The sequence below is a fragment of the Brachyhypopomus gauderio genome, unplaced genomic scaffold (genome assembly GCF_052324685.1).
Source record: "Brachyhypopomus gauderio isolate BG-103 unplaced genomic scaffold, BGAUD_0.2 sc82, whole genome shotgun sequence".
NCBI lineage: Eukaryota > Metazoa > Chordata > Actinopteri > Gymnotiformes > Hypopomidae > Brachyhypopomus > Brachyhypopomus gauderio.
The window spans coordinates 1,222,520-1,239,767 of record NW_027506903.1 but is presented as its reverse complement, the minus strand read 5'-3'; the positions used below and the strand labels follow the sequence as shown (position 1 = coordinate 1,239,767).

The window sequence follows — 17,248 nt, the reverse complement described above, 5'->3', positions numbered from 1 at the left end:
AGAGAGAGAAAGAGAGGGGGGAAGGAAAAGCTGCAGAGGTGCTCTCTTTCTCTTTTTCTCTCCCTCTAACTCTAATGAGATCTTTTTATAGTCTGTCCTGTTTGAGAAACCAGAAACGTCTAAACTGAAACATTGAACAATATGAACAACACTCATTGAACAAATGAACAATACTCTCTCTCTCTCTCAGTCTCTCTCTCTCTCTCTCTCTCTCTCTCTCTCTCTCTCTCTCTCTCAATTACTGCACCCACCCCCCGAATCTGGATCTGGATTTATTGAGATGTGTTTCAGCCATGCTCTGAGCAGATGCTTGTCACAGTGACGCCCTGCTCTGTGTGACAATCGCCATGGAGTGTGGGCTTCATCCCCCCCCCCCTCCTCTTCCTCCTCCTCTTCCTCCTCCGCGTTCCTCCCACGAGTGCACAAAGTAGCCGTCCTACCCAGACTCCTGCCTCTCCACGCCAGGTTATTACGGCATGCGGACTCTTCACAATTACAAAAGTGCTCTTCACCATGAACACACTGCATGCTGGGAAGCGAGGGGTGAACTTCACCTCTCCGACGTGATACCACAGCGGTGTGCAGAATGTTCAGAGAGGTTGTAGTTACGGCTTCTCCACGTCCCTGCTGTGTTTTAGACAGGTCTGTTTTTCTTCATCCAGATTAAAATGAAGTGGCAGGTATATTGTTTCTGTATTTCCAATTATGCGACTTGGTTAACCTGTCATGGTACTACTGAGGGCACACTGAAGCTTCTGCTGGAAATTGTAAAGTAATAAAAGTGCATAACATTATATATATGTATATATATATATATATATATATATATATATATATATATATATATATATGCACACTTTGTATAAATATATAAAATATTATACATATAAAAACTATATATAATTAAGCACATGGTACAGCTCAGTTCGAAAGTGATATTGAGATACTGAGGAAGAAAGCTAAGCGTCAGTGTAATGAGTTACATATTGCTTTGGCAAAATGCAGAAATCAGTATAAATTACCAGTGGGGCCAGGGCCAACGTCTCATTATGTTTAATTACCAACAGAACCTCAGATTTGTAATTCCCCTTTAAAGTCATTTCAACTTTAAGACTTCTCTGGAAAATGAGCTGGTGTCTAATAACACATGTGCACAAAAGGGACGATGCAAGTGTACACACACACACACACAAACCCCCCCTCCCCCAAAAACCCCAAAGTAAACAAGCACGTAGTTCATTAGAAGCAGCACCACTCTGGGTGGATGTCACCTACAGCAGTACATCTCCTAAGATCTAAGAGCTTTCACATGGTTGGTGTAGATTGTTACAGCAGTTATATAATTGTACAGTATATGTACTGACTTTGGTTGTGTGTGTGTGTGTGTGTGTGTGTGTGTGTGTGTGTGTGTGTGTGTGTGTGTGGAAAGTGAAGTGGGGGGGGTTGGATTCTCATCTGCTAAGCATTTCAGTGAGTTACCCAACACTTATATGATTCTATATTTTGAGTCTGCACTCCAACACAAAGAATTTAAACAGAAACTCTGATCCTGGTATTTCAGAAGGTCAGTTTATTGTGAAGGAGTTCAAGCACAATACAGGAATCCCAGCTGTTTTAACACGCAGCAGTCACCCTGGACTTCAGGGGACTGTAAGCGATTGGGCTGCTGGCTGATCATTCGTGCGTTGGCTCGCTGTCGTGCAATTAGTTCTGGAACTTGAGAGCTAACGATACGGGCGGATTGGACCTCAGATGTGTGGCGTGTGTCTGCCTCGTCCTGTTGCTGCCGTCAGGAGAGCGGGCCGATGTGAGACCAACCGGGCTCAATTAAGTCGAGACACGGCCAGAAACGCGAGATGCATGTTGAAATATATGCGGTGTGTTGTCAAGGGAATCTGTCCCACACAGCACTTCGATCTTCTGAGGAAACGACTCTTTATTTACATGTTATTTATTTACATGTGTACTAAATAGTAATATACATGGGCAGTCATGGTCTGGTGGTAGGGAACTGGTCTTGTGACCAGAGGGTTGTGGGTTCAATTTTGTGTGTGTGTGTGTGTGTGTGTGTGTGTGTGTGTGTGTGTGTGTGTGTGTGTGTGTGTGTGTGTGTATGAAATGAGCCATATTTTGTCAATTGTGATTTTTACACCCCAATTGAAATTTGTCCTCCGCTTTTAACCCATCTGTGCAAAACACACACACACACTAGTGATTACTAGGGGGCTGTGGATCACACGTGCCCAGAGCGGTGGGCAGCCCTAGCCCGGCGCCCGGGGAGCAGTTGGGGTTAGGTGCCTTGCTCAAGGGCACCTCAGTCATGGCCTCAGGTCTGGGAATCGAACCCATGACCCTCCGGTCACTGGGAGCTAATTCCTTCTATGAGGGAGCGCATAATACAGCGCTTCCTGCAACACAGTGTGTGTTAACTGCACAGATGGGTAAATGCGGAGGACAAATTTCGATTGAGGAGAAAATCACAATTGACAAATATGGCACATTTGATTTCATTTCATGGTGGTTTATGTCTAACAAAAGTATGAAGTAATTTCTTTCTATTCAAAGGCTCTGACTAAGCACACTGTGATTGTGAAAAGAGACCCGGAGGGGATTAGTGGACACAGACGTGACTAACGCACCATGACCTCGGTCTCTCCTCCCAGCCCGACCCCTCGCTCACTTCAAACCCAAAGTCAATCCTTCGCCTCTCCTAGAGTACCATTCTCCATCCTGGACCTGACCCGTGTGGGTCTGAGGAGAAGATGGAAGAGGAGGATGTAGGAGAGAGGAAAGAGGTGAGCAATGGAGAGGAGAGAGAGAGAGAAAGAAAGAGGGAAAGAGAGAGGGACAGAATGAGAGGGGGCTGTAGCTGGGCTGGTGACCCGTAGCCACCCGGATTTCATGGACCGGAGGGCCAATGCTATGGAAACCTCCATGGTAACACACAGTAGAGGAAATCCCCTAAACAATGAGGTTAATTACAGATGGTAGGGGTGAGTCAAAATCACTTAACTTTGGCCCACTGGACTTTATGTGAGATAGAAAGTGGAATGAGACACACACACACAAAGTATTCAAGCCTTCACACAGGGAAGGTAAAAACCTCTGCTGAATATGACTACATAACCCGCCACACTGATCCAGTTTCAGCCGTAAACGTTCATTGTTTCCCTTTCTCCCCATACATTTTTAGTTCGGTCCCTAAAAACTTGTGAACCTCGTCCTCAACGCATGTTTACAAGAGACACTCAACGAGAAATCACGTCAGCGAAACGGGAAACACGCAGAAGAATTCCAAGATCTGCTTTTCCGACATTTGTGGGGAATGTCGATCTAAGGTCTTACGATTCTGGGGCTGGTTGCATTGCACACACTGCCACACATGCAGCTCAAAATATGTGAGGGTTTATTATAGCCCAAAGCAGCTCTGACATACCCAGCAACCCCACGCTTGTGTTGAGTCAATGTTGAGGGGCGCGGAATCACATCCCAAACTGGCTGTAGGTACGTCCAGTGCGATTGGGTGTCTCCTGTTTGTTTTGGCTCTCACAACACACGTTTGGGTTAGACAGATCAGAGAAAGGCCACAAAAGCCTGTCCATGGTCCAGCGGAGGTCTCTCTCACTCAAACACACACAAACACAGAGGTCAAGGGTCAAATGGCAGGGCAGAGTGCCGGGGCACTGAGGGCTTCCTATCGGGATCACTACCATGCAGGTGTTAAGAGTTTAATAGAAAACTGATATACTTAAACTCAAACACATATCTAATACACAACTACATCCGACACACACACACACACACACACAGCTGTGCCTGCATATAATGCCACTGCATTTCTGTGAACAAACACAGTGAGATCTGACAAGCCCTCCTTTTGTTATTATATATATACTTGAAAATCAATCAATCAATCAATCAAATTTTATTTATATAGCGCTTTTTACAACAGTTGTTGTCACAAAGCAGCTTTACAAGTGCCGAGTCCTAGCCCCCAGTGAGCAAGCCAAGGGCGACAGTGGCAAGGAAAAACTCCCTAGTTTTTAAAAATGTATTTACAGCAGCAGTGGACAGCAGTAACTGTTCACTGATTTACTGATAAAGGCAAAAATGTCCTGAAACGTGAGGTGCCCTGAAACGTGAGGTGTCCTGAAACGTGAGGTTAGTTCATATCAAACTGAGGTCACTGGAAATCCACAGATAACAGAGCACAGCAGCCTCCTCCTTCACTGTCAAATGGAGTCTCTTATCCTCCGTGTCTTTAATCGCAGTTTGATATTCCCTAGACAACAGTAGACAAAGTGTGCGTGTGTGTACGGGGTGGACGCCTGATTCTCCAGGGTGTGCGGTTCCCGGGGAGAATGTGTTTAGTTCGAACAATGCAGAGAGAGACAAGCAGAGTTCAAAAGAAACAGATATGTGTCAAGTCACAACTTCACAGGGCCTTCTTACAGCCGCAAGTGCTCCAGAGAGAGAGAGAGAGAGAGAGAGAGAGAGAGCAAGAAAGAGAGACAGAGACAGACAGATAGAAAGAGAGAGAGAGAGAGAAAGAGAGAGTCCAGTCTGTGGCCAAACAGAATTATTAAAGTTTTTTTGTCTTTTATGTCTTGTATTTCATCACTATGGTGACACAGTTGTCATAACTCCCAAATTATTGGCCTCGTCTTCATGTAAAATCGCACATTTGTCCCCAGACAGTCCTCAGTGTAATTATGTTGTAAATAATGTAGGGGAAACATGTTGAACTGGCATATTAGTGAACGTGCAACAATTTCACAAGAAATGATATTAGAATAAATTAATTGGTTTAAGGTTGTGCCCAAACTTGGGTTCATTTCCCAAAACTAGGGAGGTCAAGTTTAACATTTGAGGAAGGTTTTCATGTCTGTAGGTATGTTAAATCAATTTTGGAATATATACGCTTTATAGTGACTCATACATGACACTGTCGAACGGACACCTACAATTACACCCTACACATACACCCTACACTTACACTCTATACTTACACCCTACACTTACTCCCTACACATACACCCTACACTTACTCCCTACACTTACAACCTACACATACACCCTACACTTACTCCCTACACATACACCCTACACTTACACCCGACACATACACCCTACACTTACTCCCTACACATACACCCTACACTTACTCCCTACACTTACACCCTACACTTACACCCGACACATACACCCTACACTTACTCCCTACACTTACACCCTACACTTACTCCCTACACTTACACCCGACACTTACACCCTACACTTACTCCCTACACATACACCCTACACTTACTCCCTACACTTACTCCCTACACATACACCCTACACTTACTCCCTACACTTACACCCGACACTTACACCCTACACTTACTCCCTACACATACACCCTACACTTACTCCCTACACTTACTCCCTACACATACACCCTACACTTACTCCCTACACTTACACCCAACACTTACACCCTACACTTACTCCCTACACATACACCCTACACTTACTCCCTACACATACACCCTACACTTACAACCTACACATACACCCTACACTTACACCCTACACTTACTCCCTACACTTACTCCCTACACTTACACCCTACACTTACTCCCTACACTTACACCCTACACTTACTCCCTACACTTACACCCAACACTTACACCCTACACTTACACCCTACACATACACCCTACACTTACTCCCTACACTTACACCCTACACATACACCCTACACTTACTCTCTACACTTACACCCTATACTTACTCCCTACACATACACCCTACACATACACCCTACACTTACTCCCTACACTTATACCCTACACATACACCCTACACTTACACTCTACACTTACTCCCTACACATACACCCTACACTTACATCCTACACTTACTCCCTACACTTACACCCTACACTTACACCCTACACGTACACCCTACACTTACACCCTACACTTACACCCTACTCTTACTCCCTACACTTACACCCTACACTTACACTCTACACTTACTCCCTACACTTACACCCTACACTTACACTCTACACTTACTCCCTACACATACACCCTACACATACACCCTACACTTACTCCCTACACATACACCCTACACATACACCCTACACATACTCCCTACACTTACACCCTACACTTACTCCCTACTCTTACACCCTACACTTACACCCTACACTTACTCCCTACACTTACACCCTACACTTACTCCTTACACTTACACCCTACACTTACACCCTACACGTACACCCTACACCCTACTCTTACTCCCTACACTTACTCCCTACACTTACACCCTACACTTACTCCCTACACTTACACCCTACACTTACACCATACACGTACACCCTACACCCTACTCTTACTCCCTACACTTACTCCCTACACTTACTCCCTACACTTACACCCTACACTTACACCCTACACGTACATCCTACCCTCTGACAGTGCAGGCTGGAGTTAACAGGATTAAACTACGCTGTTCATCTACTGTGCAGAAACTTCAACCCCAGCAGCCCCGGTAGAGTGATCCACGCCCCTCGCCCCTCCTCGCGCTCTCAGACGCGTTGTGCACGCTTTAACTTCGGTGTGATGCACTCGCTGTAAAGAAAGAACCGGACACGTCGAGCGTAACGTGTTTATGAAAACTCGTCAAATTTGCAATACTTTTTTTTCTGCCTTTTCCAATGTGCGACCACTCGAGTTTACAGTCAGGACTGCTGTAGGCACTTTTGGAAGACACATCGCACTTGAACTTCAAGTGTTTCTCTCGCGCTTTCACTGCAATGTAAATACGTTTTGCGTCTTGGACCATCTGGACTGTTTTGTGTTTTTTCGCTTTTATGGATTCGTGAATGCTGAAGAGTTGAAGGTGAAGACTCGTTTAGCATCAGTAAACTGAAGTTCTCTTCTGGAGAATGCTCTGGAGAATGCTCATTCTCGCAATACTACCAGTAGTGGTGTTTGGTGAGTCGGTTCTTCATTTAAACGTTTAAGTTATTAGACCCATTTAGATTAAAGCAGATTAAATTCAAGTTATAGACAAAGCTATATTTACATCAAAGTTATATTTACATCACGTGACGGCGCACACCGTGTGTATGCAACTGCGTTTAATGTCATCCATGTTAATATGTGTTCATTTTGTGTGGAACACTAATTCGGTCTTTATTTTTTGTAATTTTAGATTTTTTTTAAAGAACTCGCTTTTGTCGATGCGGTAGCGGTTGTAGTAGTAGTAGAAGTTTGTGTGTGTGTGTGTGTGTGTGTGTGTGTGTGTGTGTGTGTGTGTGTGTGTGTGTGTGTGTGTGTGTGTGTGTGTGTGTGCGCGCACGTAAGTTAGTGACCGTTGGTTCTGACCCATATTTAATGTTATTCCCACTGGAAGTATTAATCACAATTGTCACAGATTAGTCACTTCCATTATCATTTTTCCTCGTTTGGCGACTCGGGCTCTTTTTCTTTAAAACAGGCTTACATGCAGTCTTGTGAAATGAACAAGTTTACTTCCCATTGTAATATTTAGGTTTCGCGGTGGGCTTATGTTTAAGTGATGTCGTCAGGGTGCGTGTGTGTGAGAGGGGAGGGGAGTTCACTTGGTGGGGGCTCTGGGGCAGATGAGGGCAGATTTGGACTCCAAGGCACCACTTCAGCTCTCGTGAGCCTGGTTTGGCATGGGGAGGACTCGTGGGTCTGACCCCCCCCCCCCCTCATCTGCTGGAAATGACAGTGGTGGTCAAGGCTTGGCTGCCACTTCAAATGGCGCGTGGAGATAAAAACGATCGTTTCAAATCCACTTAACTCCCGGGTGTGTTTAAACCAACCAACGTTCAGTTAAGTGGCGCGTTATTGCAGCCTTTCATATCAGCCATAAAACTTCCGCCGTCAGGCCAGATTAGAGCATGCGCTACATATTGCGGGTGAGGTGGGGGGGGGGGTGTCAGACAAACTGAGGTCAAAGGTAATTCAAAGCAGTAACCTAAACCTACACTGTACCGGGGTTCTCTCGGGTGCGCGCTTCACGCCGAGCTCGAGACCCCCCAATGCCACGCGCGCACGCTCGACACCGAAGGCGCGTGCACGGGCAAGATGCGCGAATGTGTGTTCGAATTAAACCAGATCGATCCGTTTATTTGTCTACCTTGAAATACGATTCCTCACAGTTGGGACTCTGGTGTGGAAAATTAGACCTGGCATCTTTTAATAATGGGGCATGTACCCTCAAAATAGGATTTTAATAGCAAAAAATGTATTAAGGAAAAATCCAATTACGTTCAGCCCGAATCTACCCAGAAACCCAGCACATTGGAGATAATGCAGTGTAAGCTGATACGTGGTCCTGTCCTGGGTTTCATTTATGTATCTATTAAAACACCTACGGTCTAATAAAACGCATGTATATTATCTGTATTAACGAAGGGTTAATAAACTACTCTTGTGGTCTGGCATTGAACGACTGTCCCTCAGACACAGTAGATGTGATGGGACATGGTAAAGTTCTGGGGCTCGTCCGTTTGTCAGCCGTCCCAGAACCGTTAGCTCACCGATGGGAACGGGCCAACTGGAAATGTTCTTGGTGGTGGGAGCGTGGGGAACAGAATGGGCGCTTTGAATTAGGCGGCGAGAGCTTGGGAAAGAGTGGTTTACGGACCTCAGGAGAGAGAGAGCATATTAGGTTTGACAAATGTACACGGGAAGGGTTAAAATAAAGTTGATGTGTTAAGAACTGCAATAAAATGGGTGGGTCCAGGCACCAGCCGTGATTTATGACGCTCTGGTAAATATAAAGGATATTTGAGATAGTGGAATAATAACAACATCCGTGTCCGACTTCAATACTACTGTGTACTCAGAAAGGCTTGGCATAGGGCTCCATTCACGTTGACGGTTTGAGGCCAAGATCCTGTTTTATTATCAGTGTTTTGTTCCAATGACTCATCCGCGTATTATTTTTTACTATACTCGTGCGTCTCTTCACATACAGAATATCGTTTACATTAATGTGATTAGGCTCTCGTCCAGGCTGCAGTGAGTTCGGTTCAAATTCTTCATTTGGCCGATGATAAATAGTCTGTTCTTATCTCAGACTGGATCCACTTCAGAAGTAATGGTGCGTCTCGCGGAGTAAAGGCCCTGTGCGCTCGTGCTCGCCGCAGCAGCGCGCGTGACAGGTTGCGCTCCACGATCTGGGCGTCTGGCGCTTTTCACTGTGGTTTCGGGTGTCGGGATTTGAAAACACGCAGCCTGGCAGGCGGTTGCCGTATGCCGAGCTGTTAGGCCGGACTGGACACAGGTGCAAAACCAGCCGGAGCTGGAGAGATTAGCACACGTGCAGTTCCGTTTTTGTTCCAAAAATATTCCATGTAAAACATAAAGGAAAAACAGTTTAGTGCACAGACTTTGGTGGACAGTAATTCCAGAGAACACACGTATGGCCCTCTCCTGTAAGCATAGACACACCAATCTTCGACAGACACTGGCAAGCATCCTTTCCTGACAAGGTTGTATTGCCCAAAGTTCAGGGTGAAATATGTCCTCCGCATGAATGTGCTGTCTTAATGCGTCATGGGCTGCAACCCGTTAGCCTGGAATATCCGATAAGTGCTTTGATGTTTTGTTGTTTCGTGTAATGACCTTAAGGACGTATGTGGTAGGCTATTAGGAGCTAGGAGCGGTGTTATCATAAAGATGATCTTAGCCTATTTACGACGTTTTGTATATTGCAATCTACGCAGTTTACAGTCCAGTTGCAGTGCGCGTAAATTCGGTTCGCCGGTGTGTTAAGCGTTGCCATCGTCTCTGATCGCGGCGTGTTTGACAGGTTGGGCGGAGAGTTCGTCCCTGCACGCGCCCGACGGCCACCCTCCGCGGCTCGCCCTGGAAAAGAACCCGAACTGGCCGCCGAAAGACGTGCAGTGCCTGCACATGCTGAAACACCTGCACAACGGCGCGCGCATCACCGTGCAGATGCCACCCAACATAGTGGGCCACTGGGTGTCCACCAGGTGAGCGCCCTCTAGCGGACCACCGGCCACATCTCACTCACAGTCCTGCCAAGGCATGCTGACCTCAGAACAGGGATTAAAGAAGACTCCTGTGCAATTGGCTGACTTTTTCAGTTGGAACTTTGCCATTCTGTCAAATATTCTCCTAATATTTCATTGACATTACGTTCATGAGTTTTCTGGACAAACAATTTTGGAACATGAGCTGTTGAGAGAAAATGTAATTATAAAAATGAAACTTCAAGGCATTTTTAAGTTATCACAGAGGTTTTCGAATATGCTTTTTGGGTCACATCAAATAATATTGAAATTATCTGATGACATACAATTTTGGATAGATGTGTCTTTTCTAATTTATCAGTGCTCCCAGTATTTCATGTGCAGCCTAAAATCATTCAGCTTCCAACATGTCTGTGGTGTAGAATCTGCTGAACCTTCATCTCAAACCCAGCAAATTTAGTCACATGACCTCTCACCCCCTCCACAGCTGTGAGGTGCGCCCAGGGCCGGAGTTCATCACGCGCTCATACCGTTTCTACAACAACCACACCTTCCTCGCCCACCAGTTCTACTACAGCGACAACCAGTGCACCACGCCGGCCTACACGCTGGTGGTGCGTGGGCGGGTGCGTCCACGCCAGGCCTCCTGGATCGTGCGTGGCGGGACGGAGGCCGAGTACCAGGTGCACGGCGTCCGGGCCACGTGCCACTCGGCAGGGGCGGCCGAGGAGCTGAGCCGGCGCCTGGGGCCGAATTGCGGGGGGCACGGGCCGGGCTCCTGGGAGCCCAACGTCAGCTACGAGCTGTGGGGCGAGGAGGGGTCCCGCGACTGCACGCGGGGCCTCAACTTCGCCATGCACGAGCTGCAACTGCTGCGGGTGGAGAAGCAGTATCTCCACCGCAACCCCGACCACCCCGTGGAGGAGCTGTTCCTGGGGGACATCCACACGGAGCCGGCCCAGCGGATATACCACCGGCCCTCCAGTTATCAGCCACCGCTGCAGAACGCCAAGGTCAGAGCGGGGGAGGGGATGGCAGGCTGTGTGTGTGTGTGTGTGTGTGTGTGTGTGTGTGTGTGTGTGTGTACATATGCTGGCGTGCTGTTCCATATGCGCATATAAAAACACAGGAAGGGAGACGTTTGAGAACTCCTTGACTCGACGTCCCTTGCGTATGGAGTCATTTGAATATTGCCGATAGAATTCAATATTGCCGATAGAATATTGCTGATTGAATTCACGTGTATGTGTGTCTGTTTGTGTGTGTGTGAGCATGCACGTGTGTGTGTGTGTGTGTGTGTGTGTGTGTGTGTGTGTGTGTGTGTGTGTGTGTGTGTGTGTGTGTGTGTGTGTGTGTGTGTGTGTGAGCATGCACGTGTGTGTGTGTGTGTGTGTGTGTGAGAGCATGCACATGTGTATGTGTGTATATGTGAGAGTGCACATGTGTGTGTGTATGTGTGTGTGTGAGCATGCACATGTGTATGTGTGTGTGTATGTATGCACATGTGTATGTGTGTATATGTGAGAGTGCACATGTGTGTGTGTGTGTGTGTGTGTGTGTGTGTGTGTGTGTGTGTGTGTGTGTGTGTGTGTATGTGTGTGAGCATGCACATGTGTATGAGTACATCCGTTAAGACAGAACACAGGAACGTACAGGCGATCAGCTACACTCGGTTTACTGCGTTCGGTTGAAGTTGTCGTCTACCGTTTATCGTTAAAGTAGCCAATGGCGATGTGGCGTGACGTTGTCGGGGCTGTGAGGGAAAATGGAGTCTTGAGAGTTCCTGTCTGGACGAGGCTTTGTTGCGTTTTTATGATCAATTACACGCCAGCCCAGTCTGTTTACTTCAGTACAAGTATAAAGAGGTTTACAACGAGAAACTTGAAGATCAAAGTCCTTCAGTAAAAAGCAGGAGAACCCTGGAGTTCATTTAGGCAGTTATATGCAATAACTTACCAGTCCAGAACAAATGGCCAGAGCTATTTTGGGTGTGTGTATATAAACGTATAAAAGTACGTAGTAAAATGTAAAAACACACAACCAACACTTGCATTTACTCAAAACCAGGTCAGTCAGGAAAGAGACAAGAAGAGCCCAACTCACTGTAAATGGCACTGGATGGCAGCCTGCTGGGTACACTTACAATACAGGACCTAAAAAAGTGATCAGTTAGTGTACATTGGCATTCCACATTAAGGCCTTGTTATCCAGACTGAACTGGGTTGGGTTAGGAGTTTAGAACTTCAGTAGATCTTCAGATTTAGAACTTCAGTAGGTTCCGTATTCCGATTTAGAACATTAGGATTAGAACGTGCTTTGAGTGTGCGTTCAGGTGTCTGTTGAGAGTGGCTGTGTAAACAACCCAAGCTGCTCGGCTCCGGGGCGAGCACATGCCCCTGCAAGAACGGGACCCGAAACGCAAAACCGGGCCTATCTCCCCGAATGATCGACACGTGGTATTCCCAGAATTCAGATTCATGCAGCCTTCTGAATTATTCTGACGAGCATGTTCCAGATCTGATTTCATGCATGCCTGAGGCAATCTGGGAATGTTCAGATGAACCGAGCTTCCCTGTTCCTGTTTTCTTTCTTTCCCCCCTTCTCCCACTCATTCTGCTCCTCAACAACAGAAGAACAGCGACCGTTCGGACAGCCGTTCACGTGGACGAAACACAACGTCTTTCTTGTGTTCCGCACGAAAACCACTAAAGACCAGACTTTCATTCCACGTTAAGACTGCACATTAAAAGACTTTGTTTTTTAAGAGACGTGCAATTGGCATAGCGGGAATTTTCATTTAAGTTGCCACCTCTCAAAAACTCTGGTATAAGTGGGTGGTTCTGCTAGACCCAGTCCAAACTTCCATACTCCATCCTCCCAACACAGATACGTCCGCTCAGAGACTTGTTGTTAAAAAAAAGGTTTGAACGAGAGTGATGAAGACCAAGCCACAGTTTGCATCCAAGCAACAACACAACACACACACATAAAAATCCCCTCCACAAATCACTGCCCTATAAATGAGATCCTAAGTGTGTGACACTCGTATTCACTCTAATCAATCCTGAATGTTTCCTCTACTCTTTCATGCACAGTGACCGCACCAGACTAACAGGGCCGGGCCGTGAACTAAAAGACATTTAATTAACAACTCCTCCCATCCGCTGGGGAGAATGATCCTTCCTTATTTAGATGCTTTATTGCTATGATGACAATTCCATCCGTACGTTGCGATTGGCAGCAGCTCTTGCTCCGCCCCCGAGTATCTCTTGCTCCGCCCCCCGTGTGCCTCCTGCTCCGCCCCCAGAGTGCCTCCACAGTGACAGTCTCTTCCTTCGTGGTTACTGGGTGGATCGTCAACCATGGCTGCTGCTTTGTTTGTTTCCTCGTTTCCAATTCCACCGCCGCAGTTTTCCGTCCTCCCGTCCCAAACCGGTTCAGACCGGTCTGAGGCGGTGAGCGTTCTTTGATTTGTTTATTGATCAGCACAGCTGGGCATGGCGGCCGTGGGAGAGAGAGGGAGAGAGGACTTGTGTAGCTGATTAGTCTAGGGTTCCATTTCCTCTGTCGTCTTTGATCATGGCGACAGTGATTCAAACTACCAAACCACTTTAGACGGGTTTTGTTGAATGGAACAACCAAGAGCAGAAAGGAGGAGAGAGGGATAGAGAATGAGAGAAAGAGGGAGAGTGAGGGAAAAGGAGAGAGAGTGTGGTGGAGGGTATGTTACATTTCATAGCCTGTGGCGAGTCAGAAGGTCAGGCATTCATAAACTGAAATCTTTGCCAGAGAGGATGAGATGAAAACATCTCACAGTCACATGTACACACGCAGTCTCGGCTTTCCAGCCTGCGGTGGTGCTACAGTGATCTGTTGTTCCAGCAGATAATTAAAAACTCACTCTTTCCCTCAAACACTGTTTTAACTTGGAGTGCCATTACTGTACAGTGGGTGATCCATTTCTGTTCACACTCAATGTCCCTTTACGAGAGCTCCACTAGAAACCACTACAAAACCATCTCAACCAAGTGTTGTCAGTAAATGAACAATAACCTACGTGAACACTAACCTACACAAGTACTAACCTACATGAAAAGCTGCTTTGTGACAACAACTGTTGTAAAAAGCGCTATATAAATAAAATTTGATTATCATTACTAACATAGTTCACGAGTAGAAAGACTTGGCAACCTTCTCCACTTCCCCAGTAGACGTCTGGACAAATCGCCAAAACACACGCGACTTTCGTCCTCTCTGACACAGCATGTAATCTGACGGTGGCCTGTGGAGGTGTGACCGTTCCTTGATGGCTTCAAGCGTTACCTGCCATCTCCAGATGCTGTCTGGGGCCCTTTTAGTTCAATACAGATCAGTTTCACACTCTACTCTGCTACTATAATCCATGGACTTAATAAACCATCAGAGAACTATATGTTTAAATGGTATTACATTGTTTTTAAAAGAGAAGTTCATCTGGGAGTTCAAATGAATGCCTTCCTATGTCTTGGTGTAGCAGCCCCGCTAAACTGACCTCAGACTGACCTCCAACCTCATCTGCCCCCACCCATCCAGAGTCACGAGCAGGGCTGCATGGCCTGCCACATCACCGCCCGTTCCGACGAGCTCCACCCACCCATCCTGCCTCCGCGGGCGGAGCTCACCGTGGGCCTGCACGGCCAGTGGGTGTCGCAGCGCTGTGAGGTGCGGCCCGAGGTGCTCTTCCTCACACGCCACTTCGTCTTCCACGACGACAACAACACCTGGGAGGGCCACTACTACCACTACTCCGACCCCGTCTGCAAGCACCCCACGTTCTCCATCTACGCCCGGGGACGCTACAGCCGTGGCGTGCCCTCCGCCCGCGTGGTGGGCGGGACCGAGTTTGTGTTTAAAGGTTAGTACTCTGTTGCTTTATTTTTGTTTCACTTTTGTTTTTCTCTGAGCTTACTGTACACACCATGTTGCCACGAAAGCACCATGGTAGTGGAATCGGCAGTCAAGAGTTTTGGGGAGGACACGGCAGGTGTCAAATGTCTTTCTCACCGAGTAAAACATCTCAGGAGGCTTATTGCTTTCTCTCTCTCTCTCTCTCTTTCTCTCTCTATACTTGCTGTGTGCAGCCAATCAGACTTGTTCTGTCTTATTACAAAAGTAGACGTTGGTCTAGACCAGCGTTTTTCAGCCAGTGGGGCACAGCCCCCTAGTGGGCAACAGAGGTACTACTAGGGGGCCGTTGGCCAAAGGTTTTTTTTCCTGTCGGTAACACGGACGTAATTGGGGGGGGGGGGGGGGGGGGGGAAATCCCCCCCACTTTTGAAATCAAAATTACGTCCATGCTTGCTAACAATCACTTGGCGGCTGGATTAGCAATGTAAATTAACAAAAGGATTAACAAAATTAATTTGTGAGAGTATGACTGATACATTTCATCATGGATAAAGGGCTGTCTTTCACAACACAATATTGGACTCACTAACTAGAAGTGAAGTGGCCACTGTATATCTGACCTAGAAAATAATGGAACATTATGCAATCAAAGTTTGATGGGCTACCTTGTTTGGCTGTATGTGTGTAGATTTTAAACGTCCAATTAAGTTTTCATGTGGGCCGTGTAATGTTTTGTGGTGGGTTAAGTGGGTTGTGAACTGGGAACTGCTGGTCCAGACGGATCTTAAGTCATTATTAAGCCAGTGTTTGCCAACTGCCCTTGTGTCCGCAGTGAACCACATGCGGGTGATGCCGATGGACCTGGCCACCACGTCCCTGCTCAACGTGTTCAGCGGGGACGAGTGCGGGGCGCAGGGCTCCTGGCGGGTGGGCGTGGAGCAGGACGTGACCCGCACCGCCGGCTGCGTCGCGCTGGGCATCCGGCTGCCGCACACGGAGTACGAGCTCTTCCGCATGGAGCGCGACGGCCACGGGCGCTACCTGCTGTACAACGGCCAGCGGCCCAGCGACGGTTCCAGCCCGGACCGGCCGGACCGGCGCGCCACATCCTACCAGGCCCCGCTGGTCCGGTGCTCGGCCAGCACCCACAGGCCGGAGGGCGGACCGGCTCGGCGCTACGACCGCCCCGTCAGGCCGAGCAGCGGCTGGCGGGACCGCCCACAACAGGCCGCCGCCCTCGTGGCCTTGAGCTTGCTCATCACGCACCTGATTGGCTGAAAGGGGCAGAGGGGGGAGTCGGAGAGGGACTCCGAAGAACGCGACCTGCTGCTGGACACTAACAGCACTTTAGTACAAGACGACTGGGAACGTCTCACGTTTCTGATTGAAAACAAGAAAAAGCGAAATGTGGGAATATTTTACATCCACCGCAGACAGAACCATTTCACTGTTCACATTCAGACTTATGAAGATTGTTTTTCTTCAGTATGTGAAGCATGACTTCAATGACCGTGAGTGCATTCAAAATGACAAAATTAACTTTTTTTTCCAGCGCTTTTTAGAAAATGGAATTACTATTTCATCACTAACTAAAACATCTGAAACAAATTATGCTGTTTAAAAACAACCTAAACAAATCTTTAGTTTGCAAAGCCTCACAGGCGACGTCTCGTCTGCAGAAGAAGCTGAACCTTCACGTTTGCTCTGGGGCAGATGGAGGGGTTCTGAAGTCCTGATGGTCTCCTTCACAAACGTGTCCCTCGAGTGAGCTGAACAACATTTCTGGCTCCTGGGTTGTGCTACGGCCCGCAGAACAGTTCAAAGCAATCGTGGTTCCGTATGTCCCACCAGAAGTGCTGGTCTGCTCGCCAAACCCCAGTCGGGCTGTGGGAACAGTCATTTCCTCTAGCGGGGTGGATTACCAATACAGACAACATGGAGAATAAAATGTGACACTGTGTAAGGGGTTGGGAGGTCATTTGTGTGTGTGGTAGTGTGTGTGTGAGAGAGAGTGTGAGAGTGTGTAAACCAGGGCTGAATACTATACACAACTGGACCAACAGCTGTTACCTGCAAGTGCCTAACATCACGTTTTTAGCTGTATTGTACAAATAAAAATGAAATATTGTAATAATTGTTCAAGTCCTCGGTGTTTCTCCTAAATGAATCAAAATACAGCGCCATAATGGAAGGACAATAAAAAGGGTTAGAGTTGATCCCAAATCAAGTCCTGCAGTGCCTTCATTTCAGACGCAGATCGTCCCAGTCTCTCCCAGTCAAAACGGTGTCAGCATGCAGCCCTTTCCCCCGGCCCAGAAACAACCCTGCCCTCCC

At 47.3% G+C, this 17,248-nt stretch overlaps 1 protein-coding gene across 1 annotated transcript; it reads left to right on the top strand.

Annotated features, from left to right (window-relative positions):
* The first annotated feature begins 6,560 nt into the window (after positions 1-6,560).
* LOC143493125 (protein APCDD1) lies at positions 6,561-17,137 on the top strand. The gene is made up of 5 exons (XM_076991299.1): positions 6,561-6,989; positions 9,844-10,027; positions 10,515-11,040; positions 14,600-14,921; positions 15,747-17,137. Exons 1-5 carry the CDS (start codon positions 6,941-6,943, stop codon positions 16,190-16,192), a joined length of 1,527 nt encoding a protein of 508 aa, XP_076847414.1. The 5' UTR covers positions 6,561-6,940; the 3' UTR covers positions 16,193-17,137.
* Positions 17,138-17,248: the final 111 nt, after the last annotated feature.

Coding starts and splice junctions, on each gene's coding strand:
- LOC143493125 (XM_076991299.1), top strand. CDS start 6,941: ATGCTCTGGAGAATGCTCATTCTCGCAATACTACCAGTAGTGGTGTTT. Junction 10,028..10,514: donor GGCCACTGGGTGTCCACCAG/GTGAGCGCCCTC, acceptor CCCCCTCCACAG/CTGTGAGGTGCGCCCAGGGC. Junction 14,922..15,746: donor GACCGAGTTTGTGTTTAAAG/GTTAGTACTCTG, acceptor TTGTGTCCGCAG/TGAACCACATGCGGGTGATG.